The sequence below is a fragment of the Pogoniulus pusillus genome, chromosome 13 (assembly GCF_015220805.1).
Source record: "Pogoniulus pusillus isolate bPogPus1 chromosome 13, bPogPus1.pri, whole genome shotgun sequence".
Lineage (NCBI taxonomy): Eukaryota > Metazoa > Chordata > Aves > Piciformes > Lybiidae > Pogoniulus > Pogoniulus pusillus.
The window spans coordinates 4962331-4985022 of NC_087276.1; the positions used below are offsets into that span (position 1 = coordinate 4962331).

At 46.3% G+C, this 22692-nt stretch overlaps 1 protein-coding gene and 1 long non-coding RNA gene across 3 annotated transcripts in view; one reads left to right on the forward strand and one right to left on the reverse strand.

Annotated features, from left to right (window-relative positions):
- The window catches only part of PCOLCE2 (procollagen C-endopeptidase enhancer 2), a 31609-nt gene extending 10130 nt beyond the window's left edge, over positions 1-21479 (reverse strand). Inside the window, exons 1-5 of the mRNA XM_064152658.1 lie at positions 21267-21479; positions 20128-20236; positions 9360-9615; positions 6434-6558; positions 466-602 (exon numbers count right to left, since the gene is read on the reverse strand). Of these exons, the coding sequence (XP_064008728.1) occupies positions 466-602; positions 6434-6558; positions 9360-9615; positions 20128-20236; positions 21267-21370 (731 nt within the window). The 5' untranslated portion in view covers positions 21371-21479. The remainder of the gene's footprint in view (positions 1-465; positions 603-6433; positions 6559-9359; positions 9616-20127; positions 20237-21266) is intronic.
- Positions 20697-22692, forward strand: part of LOC135180285 (uncharacterized) — a 28417-nt gene continuing 26421 nt past the window's right edge. The window contains exon 1 of one of the 2 annotated variants that reach the window (XR_010304362.1): positions 20697-20907. This is a non-coding gene — a long non-coding RNA (uncharacterized LOC135180285). Of the gene's footprint in view, positions 20908-22245; positions 22335-22692 lie in introns of those variants that run through there. The other variant, XR_010304361.1, reaches the window with a different exon arrangement.

Sequence of the window (22692 nt, forward strand, 5' to 3'; positions counted from 1 at the left end):
ACTTTCTGTGACACTAACTGCCTCTGGATGTAGAGTGTGGTAAGACTTCATGTAAAGACTACTATTAGCCTACTAGCCAAAGCAGCATTTCTTCTGAGCTTTCCACAGACTTATCTCAATATTCACTACTAGGCACTAACACAACTTTTTCAATGAATGCCACAGTTTTTGGAAAGAGGAAGAAAAAATCAGGGGTAAAAGAATCTCTGCAAAGAGAGAGGAGAATACAAAGTGCTTTTGAGGTGCAGTTTTAACTGCTGCTGCTTCCCTGCAAGTCTAAACAGAGCTCATGAGCAGAGTTCTTCCAAACAACCAAACCTTTGAGCATGTAGGACCTCAACTGGAGGTACAAAATGTGGGTTTTCATTTAAAAACTAATGAAAGTCTTTCAGAAGCCTAGCAGAGAACTCTGAGCAAGATGACACACAGTGGTGGTGAGGTCTGTAATTGAGGGAAGTTACTTACGCTGGTGGACTGTCTCCACAGTACTTTCCAATCCTTTTGGCATCATTGATTTCCCCACCATTAAATACTGCCACGTAATCATATCTGCAGTAGTTGTCTCTCTCCACATCAAACTTCTCAAACTTTAGCTCTATCAGCTGCAGGGAAAGTGTAAATAACTCATTAGGATTGTTGATATGTAGGATTTGTTAGTGCTTCTTAGAGTAGGAGACCACTTCAACATCTTCGTCAATGGCACTGATGAGGGCACAGAGTGTCTGCTCAGCAAGTTTGCTGACAACACCAAGCTGGGAGACCTGGACAGATTGAGAGCTGGGCACAGAGGAACCAAATGAAGTTCAGTAAGGGCAAGTGCAGAGTCCTGCACTTGGGGAGGAATAATAAACTGCACCAGTACAGGCTGGGAGGTGCTCTGCTGGAAAGCAGCCCTGTGGAGAGGGACCTGAGAGTGCTGGTGGCTAACAAGTTCCCCATGGCACAGCAATGTGCCCTTGTGGCCAAGAAGGCCAATGGGATCCTGGGGTGTATTAGGAAGAGTGTGTCCAGCAGATCAAGGGAGGTTCTCCTCCCCCTCTACTCTGCCCTGGTGAGACCTCATCCTGAATACTGTGTTCAGTTTTGGGCTCCCCAGTTGAAGAGGGACAGGGATCTACTAGAGAGGATCCTGCAGAGGTCTGCGAGGATGATGAGGGGACTGGACATGGCTGATGAGGAGAGGCTGAGAGACTTGGGACTTTTTGGTCTGGAGAAGACTTAGAGGGGATTTGATAAATGTTCATAAGTATCTGAAGGCTGCCAGGAGCAAGGGGGACAGGCACTGCTCCCTGGGATAGGACGAGGAGCAATGGGTGTAAGTTGCAGCAAAAGAGATTCTGCCTCAACACAAGGGGGAACTTCTTTACTGTAAGGGTCACAGATCAGTGAACAGGATCCCCAGAGAGGTTGTGGAGTCTCCTTCTCTGGAGCCTTTCAAGGCCTGTCTGGATGTGTTCCTCTGTAATCTGTGTTAGATAGCATTGTCCTGCTCTGGCAGGGAGGTTGGACTTGATGATCTCCTTGGGTCCCTTCCAACCCCTAACATCCTGTGAGCCTGTGAATTCATATGAAATACCAATTGATTTCCATAAAGGAAAAGTCCTTAAAGTCAGTCCATTTAGTTGTGGAATAAAGCATTTTAATCTGTGTGCTTTCTCTCAAAAAGAAGAAAAAAAATAGTTCCACATATGACTCTAACATTCTATGAAACATTTCGTTCTCAAACACATGCTGATTAAATGTTTATCACAGAATGAAAACAGAGTAGTAGGTGTTAGGTGCTAAATTGCTTTTAAAATAACTGTGAGAAGTCTGAGTAACAAGGAAAAGGCTTTTATGGCCACTGTATCATTCAAGATGTGCTAAACCAAGGGCAAAGTTGGTTCAGAGCCATTTCTCTGACTTCATTCAGAGCAGGATTTGAATCACTATGGTTGCCAATGCTGCGTTTGCTTGATGCAGAAATAAAAAGGTCAGAAACAAAAATATTAACAGAGAGAAAATTAGAATCATAGAATCACAGAATCCATCAGGGTTGGAAGGGACCACAAGGATCATCTAGTTCCAAACCCCCTGCCACGGGCAGGGACACCCTACCCTAGATCAGGCTGCACACAGCCTCAGCCAGCCTGGCCTTAAACACCTCTAGCCATAGGGGGCCTCAACCATCTTCCTGGGCAACCCATTCCAGCCTCTCCCCATTCTCATGCTCAACACCTTCCTCCTCACATCGAGTTTGAATCTCCCCACCTCCAGCTGTGCTCCAAATTAGCAAATAGACTAAACCCAAGAGAAAGTAAGTAGTTAGGGGAATTGTTTCCATACATGATTTCCACAGATGCCAAGGTTTTACAAGCCATATGTGGGAACTCATGTATCTCTGGTATTTCCAGTACTAATGCTATTACCTTAAATATGACTTGCATTTTCTTTACTTTTCCACTTAAAAAAAGATAAACATTAGCCAAGAAATCAGAAGTGGAGTTTGCTTCTCTGAAATGAAGCCCTGCAGTATAATTCTGTCAGTTGTGTATAGCAAGGAAGGAAACCACAGCATGACTGCACGGCTGAAACAGACGTAATATATGCATTTAGGTTGCTTCTCTGTAGCACAAAAGCATTTAAATCACCTTCCCATATATAGCACCAATGAGGCTTGAATGTCAACACTGCATTGGGCTGTCTGTAAATAGGCAGGATTTCTCTTTAAAGCTCTGTGTGAAAGAAAGGTGCTGTTAAATCTTTCCGAACTGTAAGAAGGAGTCATCTGCACATTGCACACACTGTTCCATTTACTGCCATAGTAAAAATGATCTTGCTCTATATTCACAGTAATGATAACTTATCACCTGTCTTAGTTTTGCCTGGATATGTGTTGCACTATTCAGTTGCATCATATTTCCCATAAAATATGAATCATCTTGTAAGAAGAAGTCATCTGTGCATTGCACACACTGCTTGATTCACTGCCACAGTAATATTCCCAGTAATGATAACTTATCACCAGTCTTAGTTTTGCCTGGATATGTTTTGCACTATTCAGATGCATCATGTTTCCCATAAAATATGAGTAACAGAGGAGGGCTCTGTTTCAGAGATGAGTAACAGGCCTGTTTCAAAAACCATGATGAAAAAATGCCCTTTAAATGGAAGTACTCATCTGACTAATATGCTTCTGATCAAGAAAAGTGGTACAGAAAGAAGTAATGCAACCGGGAGCAGAAATGATATATCTTATTCATAGCAGGCCACAACAGCTCCTTTACTATTGTTCATTAGTGCATTTCACACTAAGAAAGACATGTTTCATGATAGAATAGTAGCTCTTCACCATCCTGAGAAGCTCCTCCATCTTCTTCAACAGACAAAGTCATTACTGATCTGTGTTAGAAGCCAAACAGTGCCTTGTTTCATTGCTTGCATGCTTGAGGAAGGAAAACAGAGCACCTAAACTTCAGCAAGTGGAAAAATGAACATCTTTTCACATGCACTTGTAGAGAGATGCTTGTTCAGTACTCCCTCAACAATTACTTTTGTCACTGTCCAAATTCTGCCTCATTTGCATGCAGACAACCACTGTCACAGTCAGCAAAAATGACACAGTCAGAAACCTGTAGACTGATGGAATGAGACCTTCAAAGGGCACAGGATGTAATGCCTTTATTTTCATGCTCATGCTGCCTTTTAGAAAGCTTCTCCACAAGCTTAGAAAAAAGCTTTAGGTTTACATACAGATATTTAGAAAGAAGTGGAGTAATCTGCAGTTCACAGGCAAGGCTTTAAAAATGACTACTACCTATCTATAGGATTGTTAAATGACCTCTATCTAGCAAGCAAGGAATGTGGATTGGAGAACAGGAATGACTAAGCTTACATACTGCTTCAGTTCAAGGGAGAAAATACCTTGGTAGAAATCACAGAATCATAGAATCATAGAATCAACCAGGTTGGAAGAGACCTCCAAGATCATCCAGTCCAACCTAGCACCCAGCCCTATCCAATCAACCAGACCATGGCACTAAGTGCCTCATCCAGGCTTCTCTTCAACACCTCCAGGGATGGTGACTCCACCACCTCCCTGGGCAGCCCATTCCAATGCCAATCACTCTCTCTGACAACAACTTCCTCCTAACATCCAGCCTAGACCTCCCCTGGCACAACCTGAGACTGTGTCCCCTTGTTCTCTTGCTGGTTGCCTGGCAGAAGAGACCAACCCCGCCTGGCTACAGCCTCCCTTCAGGTAGTTGTAGACAGCAATGAGGTCACCCCTGAGCCTCCTCTTCTGCAGGCTGCACACCCCCAGCTCCCTCAGCCTCTCCTCATAGGGTTTGTGTTCCAGGCCCCTCACCAGCTTTGTTGCCCTTCTCTGGACACATTCCAGCACCTCAACATCTCTCTAAAAAAAGTATGAAAGATCTGAAGAACACATTTATCTGGGGGAGCTGTTTTATTTGGAAGGTTATGGTCAGGAGCAGAAGATTAAGAGAAAAGTTGCCTTTACATACAGAAGAATTTAAAAAGCTGGACATGGTTGTAAAAAGCAACCTATCAAACATACTTGGCAACCAAAACATTCAGTTGCTGTAGACCTCTTGCCAAGATACAGAGCAGATGGCTCAGCAACAACCAGAAAATGTGAAGCTAGGATTGAGATTGTCCCTACAGCACAGGGAACACACTTGTGTTTTCCATGTGTGGCAAATAAGCCTTCTTGGTCTGCCATCACAATTCTTCAGGTCTTCATGAAATGGTAGCATATGCTTTGATGGCATCTGCCTAACTAAGCAAGTGTGTTAGAAGGTGGAGCCTTAAAAATACAAAATGACCCAACATTTATGAAAATACCTGTGCAGGACACATCTGAACACATTTCCTGTACTTTAAGCACAACAAAATTTCTCCTTTTAATAAGTTAAATCACCTCTGCCTGGGTACCTCAACCACAAACTGCAAAATCCATCAGTAGTGCTACAGGTGTTGTTAGACTTAAACCTAACACTGGATACTGTTATGAATGATGTAAAATTAATAACCTGTATCAATTTGATCTGCAGGCAAAGATTGTTAATAACTATGCAAACTGTTTATTAAGATTAAATCTCACCTGAAAACTTATTCACAAGGTTCAAAAGCCATGGTTTGGAAATTTATGCACATAGGAAACAAGCAAAGCTACAGCACTTATTTCTTAAAGTGGCAAATGCAAACATTACACTGGAAGAGAAGGTTCCTGCAGTTAATGATACTGCCTGTGGTTAATTATACTGCTTATCCACTAGATGGATGCAGGAAGCTTCTTTCTACTTATGGCAGAAGGCAATTAGTGAACTACAAGAGGCTTTAAGTATTTACTCACAAAATAGTATCAGACAGTACTCAAAGCAGGTGCAGGGGTTGCTGTCAGTGGTCTCAGAGCTGTTAGAGGCTTTGGAGTTTCCCAGGCTCTTTTCTCAGGAAGCTGGGACTCTATAGCACAGTCTCTGACCTGGCTCCTCTTGATTCCCCATTCAGCAGAAGCCTTGCAGAGGGGCAGGCAGGCTGCAGTGCCATGTGCAGTCTGGGAACAGTGTCAGGCTGGCTGTGCAGGCTGATTGCCTGCAGGCATTTAGAGCCTGTTCCTGGTGAACTCGAGGCAGTGGAGTTCCCAGGCAGTGCAGGATGCAATGAGGCAGCAGCAGCAGCAGCACCACACATGCTACCTGCTCATCCCTTTTCATCAATACAGCCTGAGACTAATGGGCCTTTGAACACAGATTAGTCAATCAGAATGGCACTTTGCCAAGCTTGACCATATCAGGTGAAGCCAGGGCTTTTGTTTTCCTTTCCTGTGGCTGCTTCTCCCTGCACATAAGGAGGGGGAGCAGGGGAGCATGTCTAGACAAGCCAAAGTCCTTAGACTCAGCGGCTCCAGGTTCTTTGTCCTATTTCCCATGGTTGCTTCACCCCACAGTAGAAGTGGGGGGAGAGCAGAAAACCATGCCTGAGCAAGCCAGGACTTGGATAAGCCTTAGGCCTACCATGACAGCTATCATCATATTTGGTCCTGAGGTAATCAGCTGCCCAAAGCTCATTGGTTTGTAATTAACAGAAGGATCTTTAAAAAAAATTAAATCTGTTCTAAAAGCCTTACCAGTCACAGATGCTTTACAAAAGGTTAACTTTGGGGCATGTACTGGTGCACAGCAGAGGACATATGATGTTGAGAAAGCACAGGAGTATGCCAGGTAACAGATGACAGGAAGGTGGGCATGGCTGGAGCACAGGTGTGCCTGCACACCTTGCACACACCCAGTGTTTCCTTTCAGCCAGACAGCAGTTTCACTATTTTGGTGCAACACAGGCAGAGTGTTGTGTGAGCAGGCTGCTGACCAGGTGTCAGTCCTAGCAGGCAGTGGAACTGTGCTGTGCTGGTGTGGCAATGGTAGTGCCTTACCTGGTTCTTTGGGGCGACGATATGCCAGGAGCAAGTGACTCCTGCTGGGTAGTCTCGCTCCGGCCAGTTGGGTGTTTGGAAGGATCCTGATGGCTTCTCCAGGCGTCCTCCACAGTACTGAGCTCCTGCAAGTACAGTACAAGTACACCATGCTGACCAAAGGGCAACAGGCATTCAGGTAACACAGGTCTTGCACTCGCTTTATGGCAGGAGCCTCAATGGGGCGAACACGGCTGGTCTCAGCCAGGTTTGGCCACCTCTGACCCAGGTCCACCACAAGACATGGCTGAACCTTTCTACTCAGCTGATGGCACCTCTGGGAAAAAGAGCCTCCCGTGGGGGTGTTGTGCTGGGGCTTCTGAGCATTCCCAATGGAACTGCAGCCTGTGGAGAGCCCACAATGGAGATGATTCTTTGTATCTCCTACACCCACAAATTATAGCCCTACAACAGGTATGCAACCTTATTTATAATACAGTTATGAATCTTCTTTATGAAATTAACTCTTCCACATCACACTCATTCAGTATATCTGGAAAGACTAATAAATTACTCATCACCTGCTCTGCATATGCCCAGCTCCCTGCCTGGAAAAGAGGAGGCTCAGGGGTGACCTCACTGCTGTCTACAACTACCTGAAGGGAGGCTGTAGCCAGGTGGGGTTGGCCTCTTCTCCCAGGCAACCAGCAACAGAAGAAGGGGACACAGTCTCAAGTTGTGCCAGGGGAGGTCTAGGCTGGATGTTAGGAGGAAGTTGTTGTCAGAGAGAGTGATTGGCATTGGAATGGGCTGCCCAGGGAGGTGTTGGAGGCACCATCCCTGGAGGTGTTGAAAAAAAGACTGGATGAGGCACTCGGTGCCATGGTCTAGTTGATTGGTTAGGGCTGGGTATTAGGTTGGACTGGATGACCTTGAGGTCTCTTCCAACCTGGTTGATTCTATGATTACAATAGCCTGGTATCATGCTAATAGCAAAAGCCCTGAAAAGCAGCCTCTCAGTGGGGCAATACCACCTCTCTGTAATCTCACAACCTCTTGCAATTCATCTTCTTTCCAATACTTTCATGTTTAATAACTTAGAAGACTTTCTTTCATATGATTTTCTAATTGTTTTTAAACCAGTGTAGAAACTGACAACCCACCATGTCCCCTGGCAAAATACTTCCTCACTTCACAGCTCAATGAGAAAAATTCCTCCCTGCTTTCCTTTGCAGCCACTTGCTTGTGTAGTTTCTATATAAGAAGAGACAGCAACTGTGGTCTCCATTTGATTTCTCCATGCTGGTCATAGCATTAGAGCCCTCTTCTATACTCCTCTTGACCTTTTCTGTTATATCCTGTCCTGAGATAGGAACATCAGAAGGGCACATGGCATTGAAGATGTAGCTAGGTTATGGTGTCACAATTTTTTGTTGTGGGTTGGTCTTTATTCCTTTTCCAAATAAAACATGTTAGGTTTCTTCTTCTCCGATGCCTGGATTGATGCTGTGCTAGTTTGAAGCTAACTGGAATGTTTTAGAGAGAAAAATAAGATTACAGGCTGTGAAAAGGAAATAATGGTGATGTCTACTTCACTCATAGGCTTGCTGAGATGTATAAAAACAAGAACACAAAACATAGATAAGACAGAGCGTGAAAGTCAGTGCATGTCTGTCTGTCTGTCGCAGGGGGTGCCCTGGGCTGCTTCTGTGTTCTGCTTTCTAAGCCCTCTGGCTGATCCTCCAACCTCACCTTGCAGGTAAGGCAAACTCTAGGTTAAGGTAGAGGGGTTGGAAGAAGGTGGAAGGGTGGTTGGGAGCTCCTCCTGGGGACTCTGGTTTCTGGGAGGGCTGTTGTGTTTCTGGATTACTTTTAACTTGTCTATTTCTGTCTATAGCTGTATAGGTTGCAAATATCTGCTTGTATATTGTGCTAAGCTGTAAATATAAAGCTTCATTCCTTAACCTTCAGCCAGATGTGTTTAGTCTGGGTGATTTCATGAGAGTAGGGGGGTGGGTAACTCCCAAACCATCACAGATGCTTAACTATTGTTTCTTTAAATTGCCTGTTTTAAACTTAAGATCTCATTTGTAAGCAGTTAACAGTAAATTCAGAGCACATTGCACTGCACAGAAAGTGCAGTCTTTTCCCCTCATTTGCAGCATTTACCTCTACTGAATTTCATCTGCTATTTTACTGACTAGTCAGTGCCATATTGCTACTAGGCACAGTTCATCTGCAGCTCTTACAACAGTTAGCCCTCTTCTTTTACTACTTTGGTTAACTATGGTGGGTAAACATTAAAAGCTGCTATTTGCTAAGCAAATGAATACATCTAATAGCACAATCCCTAATATCTCTGGCTTCACATCTTAAACTTTCATAGAATCATAGAATCAATCAGGTTGGAAGAGACCTCCAAGATCATCCAGTCCAACCTAGCACCCAGCCCTATCCAGTCATGCAGACCATGGCACTAAGTGCCTCAGCCAGGCTTTTCCTGAACACCTCCAGGTACAGTGCCTCCACCACCTCCCTGGGCAGCCCATTCTAATGCCAATCACTCTCTCTGCCAACAACTTCCTCCTCACATCCAGCCTAGACCTACCCTGCCACAACTTGAGACTGTGTCTTGCTGGTTGCCTGGCAGAAGACACCAACCCCACCTGGCTACAACCTCCCTTCAGGTAGTTGTAAACAGTAATGAGGTCACCTCTGAGCCTCCTCTTCTGCAGGCTGCACACCCCCAGCTCCCTCAGCCTCTCCTCATAGGGTTTGTGTTCCAGGCCCCTCACCAGCCTTGTTGCCCTTCTCTGGACACATTCCAGCACCTCAACATCTCTTTTGAATTGAGGGCCCCAGAACTGGACACAGTACTCAAGGTGTGACTCTCCATAGAGTTGTGCAGTTGTGTTTTTCTTCAGCATGTATGTTAACTGTTAATTACCTCTTTCATGTGGTTCTGCTGCAGAGAACTTTGCAATGAATCCACTTCCAGCAGTATTAGCATCTGAAGTCATCTGCACCAACATTGTATTGCTGTTGGACACAAGGGCACCTGGTTTCACAGTACCACAGAACCTGCCAATGCGTTGTCCATTGGCATGGCCGTTGTATATATCCACAAAATCATATCGACACAAGTTGTCACTTTCCAGGTCTAAATATCTAAAGGAAAGAACCACCACTTTTCCTTCTGGGACCTGCAGAGAGAGAAAGAAGGGAAGAAAGGAAGCAGAGAGGTGTCATGCAGCATGACTGGCACTACACAGAGATCCAATCCCATTACTTGCATGGCTATTTTCACTTATCGCCAGGTAAGTTCATTTCACTTCTTTTGGTCAATTAAATGCCAGGCAGAGTGGTGTGCTGGTTTGAGACAAATTGGAATAGTTTAGTGAGGAAAATCAGATGATAAGCTGTGAAAAGAAAACAATGGTGATGTTTATTTCACTCATAGGCTTGCTGAGATGTATAAAAACAAGAAGACAAATGTAGATGTGTGAAAGAGAGAGTGTGAGAGTCTCTACTGGAGTCAGAGCCTGTGCTTTTCTCCCTGAGCTTCTTCTGTGTAACTAACCCTTCTGCTTCCAACCCCTTCTGCTTCTAAGTGCTGATCCTCCAGACTCACCATGAACTTAAGGCAAACTCTGGGGTAAGGCAGAGAGGTGGAAAGAAGGTGGAAGAGTGGTTGGGAGCTCCTCTTGGGAACTCTGGGAGGGCTACTGCTTTTCTGTATTACCTTTAACTTGTATATTTCTGTATATAGCTGTATATATTTGTGATATATAATCTAATTCTTCTCACCAAAATAACCCAGCTAGCTTCAAACTAGCACAGGAGCCCCTCCTGGGGACTCTTGTTTCTGGGAGGGCTGTTGTGTTTCTGTATTACTTTTAACTTGTCTATTTCTGTCTATAGCTGTAAATATTGTAAACGACTGCTTGTATATTGTGCTAAGCTGTGAATGTAAAGCTTCATTCCTTAACTTCCAGCCAGCTGCTGAGTCTAGTCTGGGTGATTTCATGAGAGTGTGGGGGGCAGGTAACTCCCAAACCATATATGATTTTTAAAATCATATTGAACAAATCATGAAAGCAAACCTCTGGCCATCTCTGCTGCCATTGTCATATTCTTCATTCACAGTATCATCTATCTAGGCTCCTATAGCTGATGATATGCCATCACTCCCCAGTTTAGCTGAGCATGTTTCTCTTCCTTTCTGCAGACAATATATGATCATGAGGATGAGATTTATATAGTTTTAAAAAATGGAACAAGTGTGCTAGTTTGAAGCTAGCTAGAATGTTTTGGTGAGAAGAACTAGGTTGCAGGCTGTGAAAGGGAAACAGTGGTGTTGTCTACTTTACTCATAGGCTTGCTGAGAGGTATAACAGCAAGAATCCAAAAATAGATAAAGGAGTTGCTCTCTGTCCGGGCTCTGGGCTGCATCTCTCTAGTCTCGCCTTCTACAACCACCTGAAGAAAGGCTGTAGCCAGGTGGGGTTGGTCTCTTCTGCCAGGCAAGCAGCAACAGAATAAGGTGACACAGTCTCAAGTTGTGCCAGAGGAGGTCTAGGCTGGATGTTAAGAGGAAATTCTTGTCAGAGAGAGTGACTGGCATTGGAATGGACTGCCCAGGGAGGTAGTGGAGTCATCATCACTGGAGGTGTTGAAACAAAGCCTGGCTGAGGCACTTAGTGCCATGGTCTGGTTGATTGTCTAGGGCTGGGTGCTAGGTTGGACTGGATGAGCTTGGAGGTCTCTTCCAACCTGGCTGATTCTGTGATTGTAAGCTATTCCGTGAAAGTAGCATGGCTTCTTGAATCATTGCTCTTATAACTGTACTATTGTGTTCACTTCTCTTCTGAATCACTAAGAAGCATTAAGACATGGTCATTTTAACAGAAAAAGAGCTACAAGGAATTTGGTAGGTCCTGCCAGAAGATCTGTTCTTTATGGTTATGCTGCAAACTCTGTATGCCTGAACAAATCAGGTCAGAAATGCTGGCTGCAAAGTTGGTCAGATAAAGTTGGACTGAAGCAGTTAAACCAAAGCATCCTTTCTCCAGAAGCAAGTGTGTAAAAGAACTCTTTTGGGGTGGAATGCTCATTATTCCTAAGTTTGTAAGGCAGGTGCAACAGGATCCACTTGGGGTTACTTTTCAAGGTTGCCATGTTTTAAAACAGACTGAGCTGTTAAGCCTGTAGTTAAGATTGTCCAACTCTCCTACAGGTTTTCCTAATGTTTTCTGTTATAGTTTCTTGTGCTTTACTCCAACTTACCTATCTTTAAGAACTTCCCCCTTTTCCTTCCACTGTTTCTAAAAGATGAGCAGAAGTTGCTCAATACTGTTAAATTGTTATGAGATTTTCCCCTACTTTCTCAGCTTGAATTGCTTCTTTGAAGACACATACTCCCTTCCAAAGTTTGAAGGAGGAAGTTGAAATGTGAGAAGTGTCTGGTTCTGGAGCAATAGAAAGTCTTTTTGCTGCCCTTGTAGAAATGCATTGAGATTTAGCCAAGTGACCATTTCTCAGTAAAGCAGATGGGTGCTCACTGACAGCCTTGTTCCATCAGCACACTGAAACAGTGCTGCTATGCTCAGAATGGTTTCAAGGCACTCAGATATTCTGCTTTCTCATGCTGCCCCAAGAGGGACACTGATAAGCAGGATGTGGGACTGACCTGCACTCAGGAGGGAAAGGAGGCTGGCAAAGCAGCCAAATGAGCACTTAGTGCCATGGTCTAGTTGACTGGCTAGGGCTGGGGGATAGGTTGGTCTGAATGATCTTGGAGGTCTCTTCCAACCTGGTTGATTCTATGATTCTATAACAAGTGGGGGAAAAAACCTCCAAACCACAAGCTAACCATTCACTGGTTGATTCTATGATTCTATGATTCTTCTGGTGAGATTCAATGTTAATAAACAGTTCTCATAGTTATTAACAAACTTTACCTGGATATCAAAATTAATACAGATAATTACTTTTGCATAATTTGTAACAGAAGCTGCTGCCAAGGACTCCCACCCTAGATAGAGGCACTTTGGTAAAACCATAGAATCATAGAATCATCCAGGTTGGAAGAGACCTCCAAGATCATTCAGACCAACCTAGCACCAAGCCCTAGCCAGTCAACCAGACCATGGCACCAAGTGCCTCATCCAGTCTTGTCTTCAACACCTCCAGTGTTGGTGACTCCACCACCTCCCTGGACAGCCCATTCCAATGCCAATCACTCTCTCTGCCAACAACTTTCTCCTAACATCCAGCCTGTACTTCTCCTGTCACAACTTGAGACTCTGCCCCCTTGTTCTGTTGCTGGTTGCCTGGCAGAAGAGACCAACCCCACCTGGCTACAGCCTCCCTTCAGGTAGTTGTAGATAGCAATGAGCTCTGCCCTGAGGCTCTTCTTCTCCAGGATAATCCCCGCCCCCCCAGCTCCCTCAGCCTCTCCTCACAGGGCTCTGCTCCAGGCCCCTCACCAGCTCTGTGACCCTTCTCTGGACAGATTCCAGCACCTCAACATCTCTCTTGAATTGAGGGGCCCAGAACTGGACACAACACTCAAGGTGTGGCCTGAGTAGTGCTGAGTACAGGGGCAGAATAACCTCCCTTGTCCTGCTGGCCACACTGTTCCTGATGCAGGCCAGGATGCCATTGGCTCTCTTGGCCACCTGGGCACACTGCTGCCTCATCTTCAGCTACTATCTATCAGTACCCCCAGGTCCCTCTCCTCCTGGCTGCTCTCAGCCACTCTGTCCCCAGCCTGTAGCATTGCTTGGGGTTGTTGTGGCCAAAGTGCAGAACCCTGCACTTGGCCTTGTTAAATCTCATCCCATTTGAAAACTGATGTGCCCAAGCCTGACAATGTTTATCCTAGGACATTTAAAATATTGCTTCATGAGAAACACAAGGGAGAAAGCAAAGACCAGCATGACTCAGTATTGTTTACTTTGAGCCACGTTTTGAGCCTGATGCAGTAGGATGATAGGATGCCTCAGAGGAGCAATTGGAAGGAACTGCAACCCTTAAGTATAAAAAAATAATTAAAAGAGGAAGGGTTCAAAGGAAGATACTAAGATTCTTTGCTTTCCCAGCAGGGTGTGCCTTATTTTTCTGGTTTGTTCATCCATCTGGTATCTTTCAACAACAGAGGCACTTTAGCTTCTGCCTCTCCTTGTCACACAGAGGGTGCCTGACTCACACTTGCCCTCTGCTTCCCTTCTTATTTAAACTTTATGAACTTTAGGATTAGACATTAGGATGAGGCACTTAGTGCCATGGTCTCGTTGATTGGAGAGGGCTGGGCCATAAGTTGGACTGGATGAGCTTGGAGGTTTCTTCCAACCTGGCTGATCCTATGATTTTGTGATGCTAAACTTAAATGAAGGATGCCTTACTCCTATTGCAAGCTAAAGGAAAATTGTACTCCCTGACTTTTTAGGGGGACTTTTTCTAACAATCATCTGTGTAGACTACCAACATCCTTTTTTTGTCAGTGATGTGGACAGAGAAATTAAGTGCACCCTCAGCAAGTTTGCAGATGACACCGATCTGTGTAGCACAGTTGACTTGCTAGAAGGCAGAGATGCATCCAGAGAGACCTGCACAGGCTGGAGAGGTGTGCCCAGGCCAACCTCATACATTCAACAAGGCCAAGTGTAAGGTCCTGCACCTGGGTCAATGCAATCCCAAGCATAACTCCAGGCTGGGTGGGGAATGGCAGAGAGCAGCTCCGAGGAAAAGGCCCCGAGGGTCTGGGGTGATGAAAAGCTCAACATGAGCCTGCAGTGTGAGTGCTGCCCAGACAGCAACTACTGTATGCTGGGCTGCAGCAAGAGCAGTGTGGGCAGCAGGGCAAGGGAGGGGATTCTGCCCCTTGGCTCTGCTCTCCTCAGACCCCACCTGGAGTCCTGGGTGCAGTTCTGGAGCCCCCAGCACAAGGACATGGAACTGTTGGAGGCAGTCCAGAGGAAGGCCACGAAGATGCTCAGAGGGCTGCAGCAGCTCAGATTTGGGGACAGGCTACAAGAGTTGGGGCTCTGCAGCCTGGAGAAGAGAAGGCTTTGAGGAGACCTTAGAGTGGCCTTCCAGTATCTGAAGGGAGCCTACAGGAAGGCTGGGGAGGGACTATTGACAAGGTCTTGTAATGACAGGACGAGGGGCAATGGGTTTGAACTGGCAGAGGGGAGGTTCAAAGTAGATATTAGGAAAGGGTTCTTTGCAGTGAGGGTGGTGAGACAGTGGCACAGGTTGCCCAGGGAGTTTGTGGCTGCTCCCTGGAGGTGTTCAAGACCAGGATGGATGAAGCCTTGAGCAACCTGTTCTAGTGGGAGGTGTTCCTGCCTATGGCAGGGGGGTTGGAACTTCATTGCTGTGTCTCTCACTTTCTAGGGAGGATTCCCACACAGTCATACTTTCCAAAATAATTTGCTTTATAATATTTGCTTTGAAGATAATCTTTTGATGAGGAAAAACTCTTTAAGTATCAACAACCCCTATCACACGTGGCTCAGTGTATTTTGTTATATATTTAACACTGAAATGCTGATTTTATGTTTTGCCATAGAAATGCACTTGAAAAACACATTAGCTGCAAGCAAGCCAAATGTATTATTTCTCTCTACTGAGAATGAATGTCGAAATTATTTGTAGTTACATCCTTGGCAGAGCCAGAGTTCATGCCTAGTCACTTGTTCCCTAGCTTCATCCTCTCCAGCCATAAAGTAACAATTAGAAAAAAAAGATGATGACATTAGCTTGCTCTCCCTGAGGAGAGGGACTTGGGGGTGCTGCTGGATGAGAGGCTCAACAGGAGCCAGCAGTGTGCACTTGCAGCCCAGAAAGCCAAGCAGAGCCTGGGCTGCAGCAGAAGTGTGGCCAGCAGGGCCAGGGAGGTGATTCTCCCCCTCTGCTGTGCTCTGCTGAGACCCCACCTGGAGTACTGCATCCAGTTCTGGAGCCCCTGTGACAAGAATGATGTGGAGATGCTGAAGTGTGTCCAGAGCAGGGCCAGGAGGATGCTCAGAGGGCTGCAGCAGCTCTGCTGTGAGCACAGACTGAAAGAGTTGGGGCTGTGCAGTCTGGAGAAGAGGAGGCTCTGAGGTGACCTTCTTGTGGTCTTCTAGTACTTGAAGGTGGCCTAGAAAAAGCTGGAAAGGGACTTTTTAGGCTCTCAGGGAGTGAAAGGACTGAGGGGAATGGAGCAAAGCTGGAGGTGGGGAGAATCAGGCTGGAGGTAAGGAGGAAGTTGTTGAGCATGAGAGTGGTGAGAGGCTGGAATGGGTTGCCCAGGGAGGTGGCTGAGGCCCCATCCCTAGAGGTGTTTGAGGCCAGGCTGGCTGAGGCTGTGTGCAGCCTGCTCTAGGGTAGGGTGTCCCTGGGCATGGCAGTGGGGTTGGAACTGGCTGCTCCTTGTGGTCCCTTCCAACCCTGACTGATTCTATGATTCTAAATACATTATCTCTTCTCTTTATGGCCATACAACCATGCATAAGGACCTGCTCTCTATTGGAGGGGCATTTTCACAATCATATGGGAAAATGAATGCTTGAAACACTGAGAAAATGACTTAAAATACTTCACTTCCCTACAGCAGATCCCCAGCTCCCCTGATAAGTAAAACTTTCACATCTTGCTTATTGTCAGCAAATCTGTGCAAACAGAGCTCCTGAACCTATAAACACATAACCTTACAGAACTCTGACCATCATCAGTGTTTTTACTGCCCTTGAAGTTGTTAAGAGCTTTATGGGGGAACTATACAGCCTGCCAGAAAAGCACAGGGCAGCAGTCTGGACTCTTGGGCTATGGGACACATTTATATGAGGTGATGGCCAAAAAGGATTACAGAGTATTAAAAGTAAATGTATCTGGCATATTTCAGATAGAGCTATATACATTACTATAGGAAATGAAATAGCTGTACAAATTGCTCCTTAGCAAAGCCAGCTACAAGCTGCTGGGTAGTCTGCCAAGGTTGTAACATAACTACAGGCATGTGCTGAACACTTCTCAGAACTTTTAGAATAGAGAAGCTCTTTTCTTTAACCAGCTGAATTAAGTCCCAGACTCTTGAAATAACAGGAGCTTAATTGAGTTAGAGAGACTCTTCTAGCTTTAGCAAATGAGTTGGAAAGATTTCATAGTCATAGAATCAGTCAGGGTTGGAAGGGACCACAAGGAGCAGCCAGTTCCAACCCCCTCTGCCATGGGCAGGGACACCCTACCCTAGAGCAGGCTGGACACAGCCTGGCCTTAAACACCACCAGGGATGTGGGCTCAACCACCTCCCTGGGGCAACCCATTCCAGGCTCTCACCTCTCTCATGCTGAAGAACTTTTCACCTGATACCTGAATGTTACATTGCTTTATCTGTATTACCTGTAACATCTTCTAGGCCTATTTTCTTTTAAAGAGTGAATTAGTTGTCATTCTGCCTTTCTGTGGATCTCTTCTATAGATTATGAAACCCTGTAGTTCAAAAAACAACAGCTTCATGCTTCTTGTCACCCAAATGCAAAGTGAATCAATGTCTCTTCCATTCTTACAGCCTTGTCAGATCCTGCATTAGACATGGCTCTCAGAAAGACGTTCACAGCCCTTGGCTAAAATGGGCAGGCAAAAAGTCTTAGGCAGCTTCTAAGATCAGGTGCTAAATGAGGAAGCCTAACAGTGACTATGATGTATTTCCTCCCAGTGTTGTAGCTAGCTTTCTCGCTCGGGTGAGAGCTACTATAAGCCCTCCTGAACCTCAGCAGTATCTGCTGAAAGGATTTTGTTGTTTAAATGCAGGCTAACCAGACCCTTTGGTGTACCCCTTTCCTTCTGTCTGATACATCTTCCTCTCTTTAAAGAATGCATAGGCTTAGTCTAAGCTTTCTAGTGCCATATCTTTCCTGCACATCCCAAAGACAGAATACTTTGCACAGTTGATTGGGGGGGGAGCAGAAATCAGCTTGGCTCAGTGAAGAATATTGTCTAATGAGAGTTAAACAAGGTGTGGGCACAAGAAAGCCTGGAGTACTACAACAGTGCAGCCCTTCTCTGGCTTTGGACAAACTACAGAGAATAGGTATGCAGCAGCTGAAGAGCAGGAGTAAATAGCAGCACAACAAAAAAGTGGGGGGCAGGATCATCATGAAGTATAGGAACCCATCAAGCTCCCCTCATGGTTACTAAATAAAGCTTATGTGCAGACACAGCTCTGTGGAAAAGTGTTACCACAAAGCTGTGGCAATGTCCAGGCTAACCTGGGTGCTCTCGTCTCGTTGGCAACGGCCACATTAAGTGTGCCATGAACCCACTCTGTATGGGGGTTTTGAATACAATCAATAGTTCTTTTCTTCCTCTGCTCCCAACAAATTACAAGGGGCAGATCCATGGCATCATTCAGTGCTGCCTCCATTTGTAATCCAAATTCTTTTTTTTTAATTGTAAAAACTTAATGCTGCTATAGTCAAATTTACTCTTTCCCTCCAGATTCAGTTTTGAACTTTTGAACATAGAATCAGCCAGGTTGGAAGAGACCTCCAAGATCATCCAGTCCAACCTAGCACCCAGCCCTATCCAGTCATGCAGACCATGGCACTAAGTGCCTCAGCCAGGCTTTTCTTCAACACCTCCAGGGATGGTGACTCCACCACCTCCCTGGGCGGCCCATTCCAATGCCAATCACTCTCTCTGACAACAACTTCCTCCTAACATCCAGCCTAGACCTGCCCCAGCACAACTTGAGACTGCGTCCCCTTCTTCTGTTGCTGGTTGCCTGGCAGAAGAGACCAACCCCACCTGGCTACATCCTCCCTTCAGGTAGTTGTAGACAGCAATGAGCTCACCCCTGAGCCTCCTCTGCTGCAGGCTGCACACCCCCAGCTCCCTTAACCTCTCCTCACAGGGCTGTGCTCCAGGCCCCTCACCAGCTTTGTTGCCCTTCTCTGGACAGATTCCAGCATATCAACATCTGTCTTGAATTGAGGGGCCCAGAACTGGACACAGTACTCAAGGTGTGGCCTGAGCAGTGTTGAGTACAGGGGCAGAATAACCTCCCTTGTCCTGCTGGCCACACTGCTCCTGATGCAGGCCAGGATGCCATTGGCTCTCTTGGCAACATCTAATACTAAGTGATAGTGGTAAACTCACTGGAGGCCTGGGGTTTGCCCCTTTATTTAATGCATGTGTGTATGATCCCACATGCAATTTCCACCTGCCCTTCACATTATAAGCTCATTGCTGTAATCTGAGCCCCTCAGTAGTGAGAAGCAAGTTCATGAGGGTAGCCTGTCTTTCACTTAATACTCTTCTGGATAACATCAGTCACAGAATAAAGGCAACCTCCAGCAGTCATATATTAAAGGTAACCTCCAACTCAGCCCTTATAATAGTACAACACAAAAGTGCAGAAAGCAACTGTTGCAGCTCCACAGGTATCCTCCAAATACAACAATTTAAATTACATCACTCATTTGGCACGAGAGTAATTTTAACAGAGCACTGGAAACAGATCAGTGTCAGCATCTCTATAGTAGCAGGAGACAATTCTCCTGTGACAACCTATTCTGCTGCCAACAGCTAGCCTGCAATGCAGCCTTTGAACTGAGGCTGTCTTTAGTGATTCTGTTAACACACAGAGTAATTTTTTATTTAATGGTCTTTCCCCCCCCTGTAAAATCCACATTCTGAATGTCTCAGAAGTTCTTAGTGAACTCTGCCTCAAAAAAATGGAGAGGAAATGTAGTGGGCAATTTTGGAGGGCTTAACTTGTACAGATGTCAGGAAAAGTAATCATTCATTCAAATCCCTTTCTATGTGTCTGTGGATAAGGGCACTCCTAGCACTGAAGTCCTAGCTGTTTAACAGCATTTGCTGTCCATGAATACGATGTCTCTGCCCTGCAGTCTTACTTCAGCATTAAAATATCAATCATACCATCTGCATGGTCATTTATAAATGCAAGGATGCTTTCACAGAATTTCTTAGATTGGAAAAGACCTTCAAGATCATCAAGTCCAACCACTAGTTTCACACTGACAAGTCCCTGACTAAACCAAATCCTCCTTCAGCACAACATCTTTCCTCCTGCTTTGTCAGCTTGCTCTAAGACATACTCTGGATGTCCTGGATGGCAGAATGCTGCTATTGGGACACTACAAGCCTAAAGATTGTGTTTGAAACTGGATGAGGCACTTAGTGCCATGGTCTGGTTGACTGGATAGGGCTGGGGGATGGGTTGGACTGGATGGTCTTGGAGTTCTTTTCCAACCTGGTTGATTCTATGAATTCTATGAAACAATTTTCTGTGTCTTCTTGACAATGAAACTTGCTTTTCATTATCTAAACCCCCATCTGATCTAACTACTGCTTTCTGCAGTGAGCAGAAGGGTAGGACTTGATGATCTGTGAGGTCTCTTCCAACCCTGATGATACTGTGATACTGTGATAGATGTTTGCTTGCAACTGAATTAATTTACAGCAATTAGCAGTGTGCCTATGAAGTCAATGAAAAATTGCTGACATTAGGCAAAGTCAGTTCCATTTCAGACACTGGTATCATATTACTGCATCCCTAAAGAGCCCCAGAAAGTTGAGCTTCTCCGAGTTACTGAGTTCATTATGGCACATACTTTTATCCCATATAAAACCCTGGCATTAGTGACAAATGTCTCTTCATTGCTTTCAGCACTTATTTTTGTTATATTAAAAACTCTTACTGTGATTTTCCATGTACATTTGCTGTTTGGAGGGTAGACTCCAGGAAATCCTTCGCTCCCAATAAACCCTGACTCTCCAGATACAACTCCTCCACATGCAAAGGTAGGCCTGAGAAGAACAGGAACAAAAAAGTAGTGCTTAGCTTTGCAATCTATATAATTAATTCTTTGTGTAACAGTAAAAAGGCATAGTCTGTCTTACACTTAAAAGGTATCTTAAATACTTAAACATTGCTAGCTTTAAACTTTTATTTACTTACATTACTTCACTATTAGAACATGCAACTTAACAGGCCAGTTTAGGTGTAGAGGAAATGAACTGCAACTCTGGGTTATCTTTCTGCCTTGGTTTATTTAATTCATAAGATGGAAGGGGTGGTGGTGTGATACATCATTGCAAATTGGCATTAAAGTGAAAAAAAAACACCCAACTATTAAGTCCTTAGTAATGACTTCTTATACTATCTATCATTGTAGTTCAAACAGTACAGTAGTAAAAAATAGCATCCAATTGCTTCCTATGCTATTTCTGCCTCTGAAAATAGGTATTTCAACGGAGAAAGCTGCTTTTCTGCACCACGGGAACACAATCCACCATGAGCACAAGTCCTGCTGCCCTGGTCTGGGGACAAATCATACATCCTGAGTTTTCAAGTGTGAACCTTCAGTGCCGTAAAAGGCCAGAGAGCAGCTCGCTGCTACACCCATGCTGTAGGCACATGCGGGAAGCCCTGAAAACTCCATGTGCAAAGCCGCAGCACGCCCGCTGACGACAGGAGGGTGAGTGGATGCCCTGCTGGGGTTTAGGTCTTGGCAATATTATGCCACGCTGTGTTGTGTTGTGTTATGTTACACGATGTATTACTTGTAGTATGGTACATCATACCATAAGGTTGTTATTACCACATTAGTACCAGGAGCTGCTCTCGCAGTGCCCTGTTTCCGTGCTCGGAGGCCCTGACTGTGCTCCTTTTGGACGCGGGGACGGCCAGTAGAGCCCTCGGGGGCTGCCGGCAGCAGCGGGAATGGTCGGAGGCGCGGACGCTACCGCTGTTGCAGAGAGAGGGGAGGGAGGGAGGGAGAGAGAGGGAGGGAGGAGAAGCGGCAGCGCTGCGCGGGCGCGGCGAGAGGCGCGGTACCTGTGCGGAGGGGCCGCCGTGCGCGCCGCCGCCAGCAGCAGCAGCAGCAGCAGCAGCAGCAGCAGCAGCAGCAGCAGTGGGCACCGCGGGCCAGCGGGCGGCATCTCCGGGCGATGGCAGGGCTGGGTTGGCGGAGCCGCTCCTCCGGATGCCGCCTCCTCCTGTGTGCTCCGGTGCCGGAGGAGGAGGCAGAGGCTCCCGCGACCCTCCGCCCCCGGGGCAGGGCAGGGTCGGGCCGCCTTCTCTCCCTCCCTCCGTGGGGCGCGGCGCTGCGCGGCAGCGGAGCCGCGGGCGCTGCCAGTTTCTCCTTTCTCCCGGGGGCCTTGCCCCGGGTGTGCCCAGCTCTGCGCCGGTGTGTCCCAGCGGCGCTGCCGCCTCCCCGTGCGCCGCGCGTTTGGCGCACTTAGGGCCCGGTGGAGCGCGTAGCGACCTCCCGTCCGCGGAACCGCCCCGAGCCCCGCAGCCGCCCGCAGCGCCCTGCGCTCTGTCCTCAGGTGGCACAGCGGCAGTGTTCCTCCTGCCCATGAAAGAGCTCAGTGTCACCATTGGTGCAGTCGTGTACAGCTTCACCAGCGCTTGACAAACAGTAAGGCTACTTTCAAACGCCCTCTTTATTGAAACGCTAAGGTAAACTCGCAGTGCTTCACTTTGTTTACCAGTTGGTGCTGCTGACCCATCTGAGCAGCCTTTTCACTCTGCCTGTGAAAGCTGCTCTTTAAAAGGGCTGTGACAGAGCTCACAGCCACGAGCTGTGTGTTTGGAGGACTGGGGCCAAAGTCGTCTGAGAAAAGAAATGAGAAGTCAAGGCAGTATTCTTACTTACCACAGGACAAATTGGCATGTTAATAAGTGTTTACAGAAGCTGTTGGGTGATGACACAGGGATGATCACGCCAATAAGTGACAGTTTATCATTCAGAGATTGTTTCAAGAAGTGCCTGCCCCTCTTCTTTCAGTCTTCCTCTCTGCATCTCTTGCAGGAGAAGGTTAAGTCTGCAGTGAAGTGTTCAGGCACAGCCACCTGAAGCAAAGACTAGAGGACCTACATAGAAATTCTACTGCGTGCAAGGTAGAAGATGAATCTAGTCTCTTACTCTTAGCTTATTTATTAAGTACTTAAGTCCTGGCCTGCATCAGGAGCAGTGTGGCCAGCAGGACAAGGGAGGTTCTTCTGCCCCTGTACTCAGCACTATACAGGCCACACCTTGAGTGCTGTGTCCAGTTCTGGGCTCCTCAATTCAAGAGAGATGTTGAGGTGCTGGAAGGTGTCCAGAGAAGGGCAACAAAGCTGGTGAGGGGCCTGGAGCAGAGCCCTGTGAGGAGAGGCTGAGGGAGCTGGGGGTGTGCAGCCTGCAGAAGAGGAGGCTCAGGAGTGACCTTGTTGCTGTCTACAGCTACCTGAAGGAAGGTTGTAGCCAGGTGGGGTT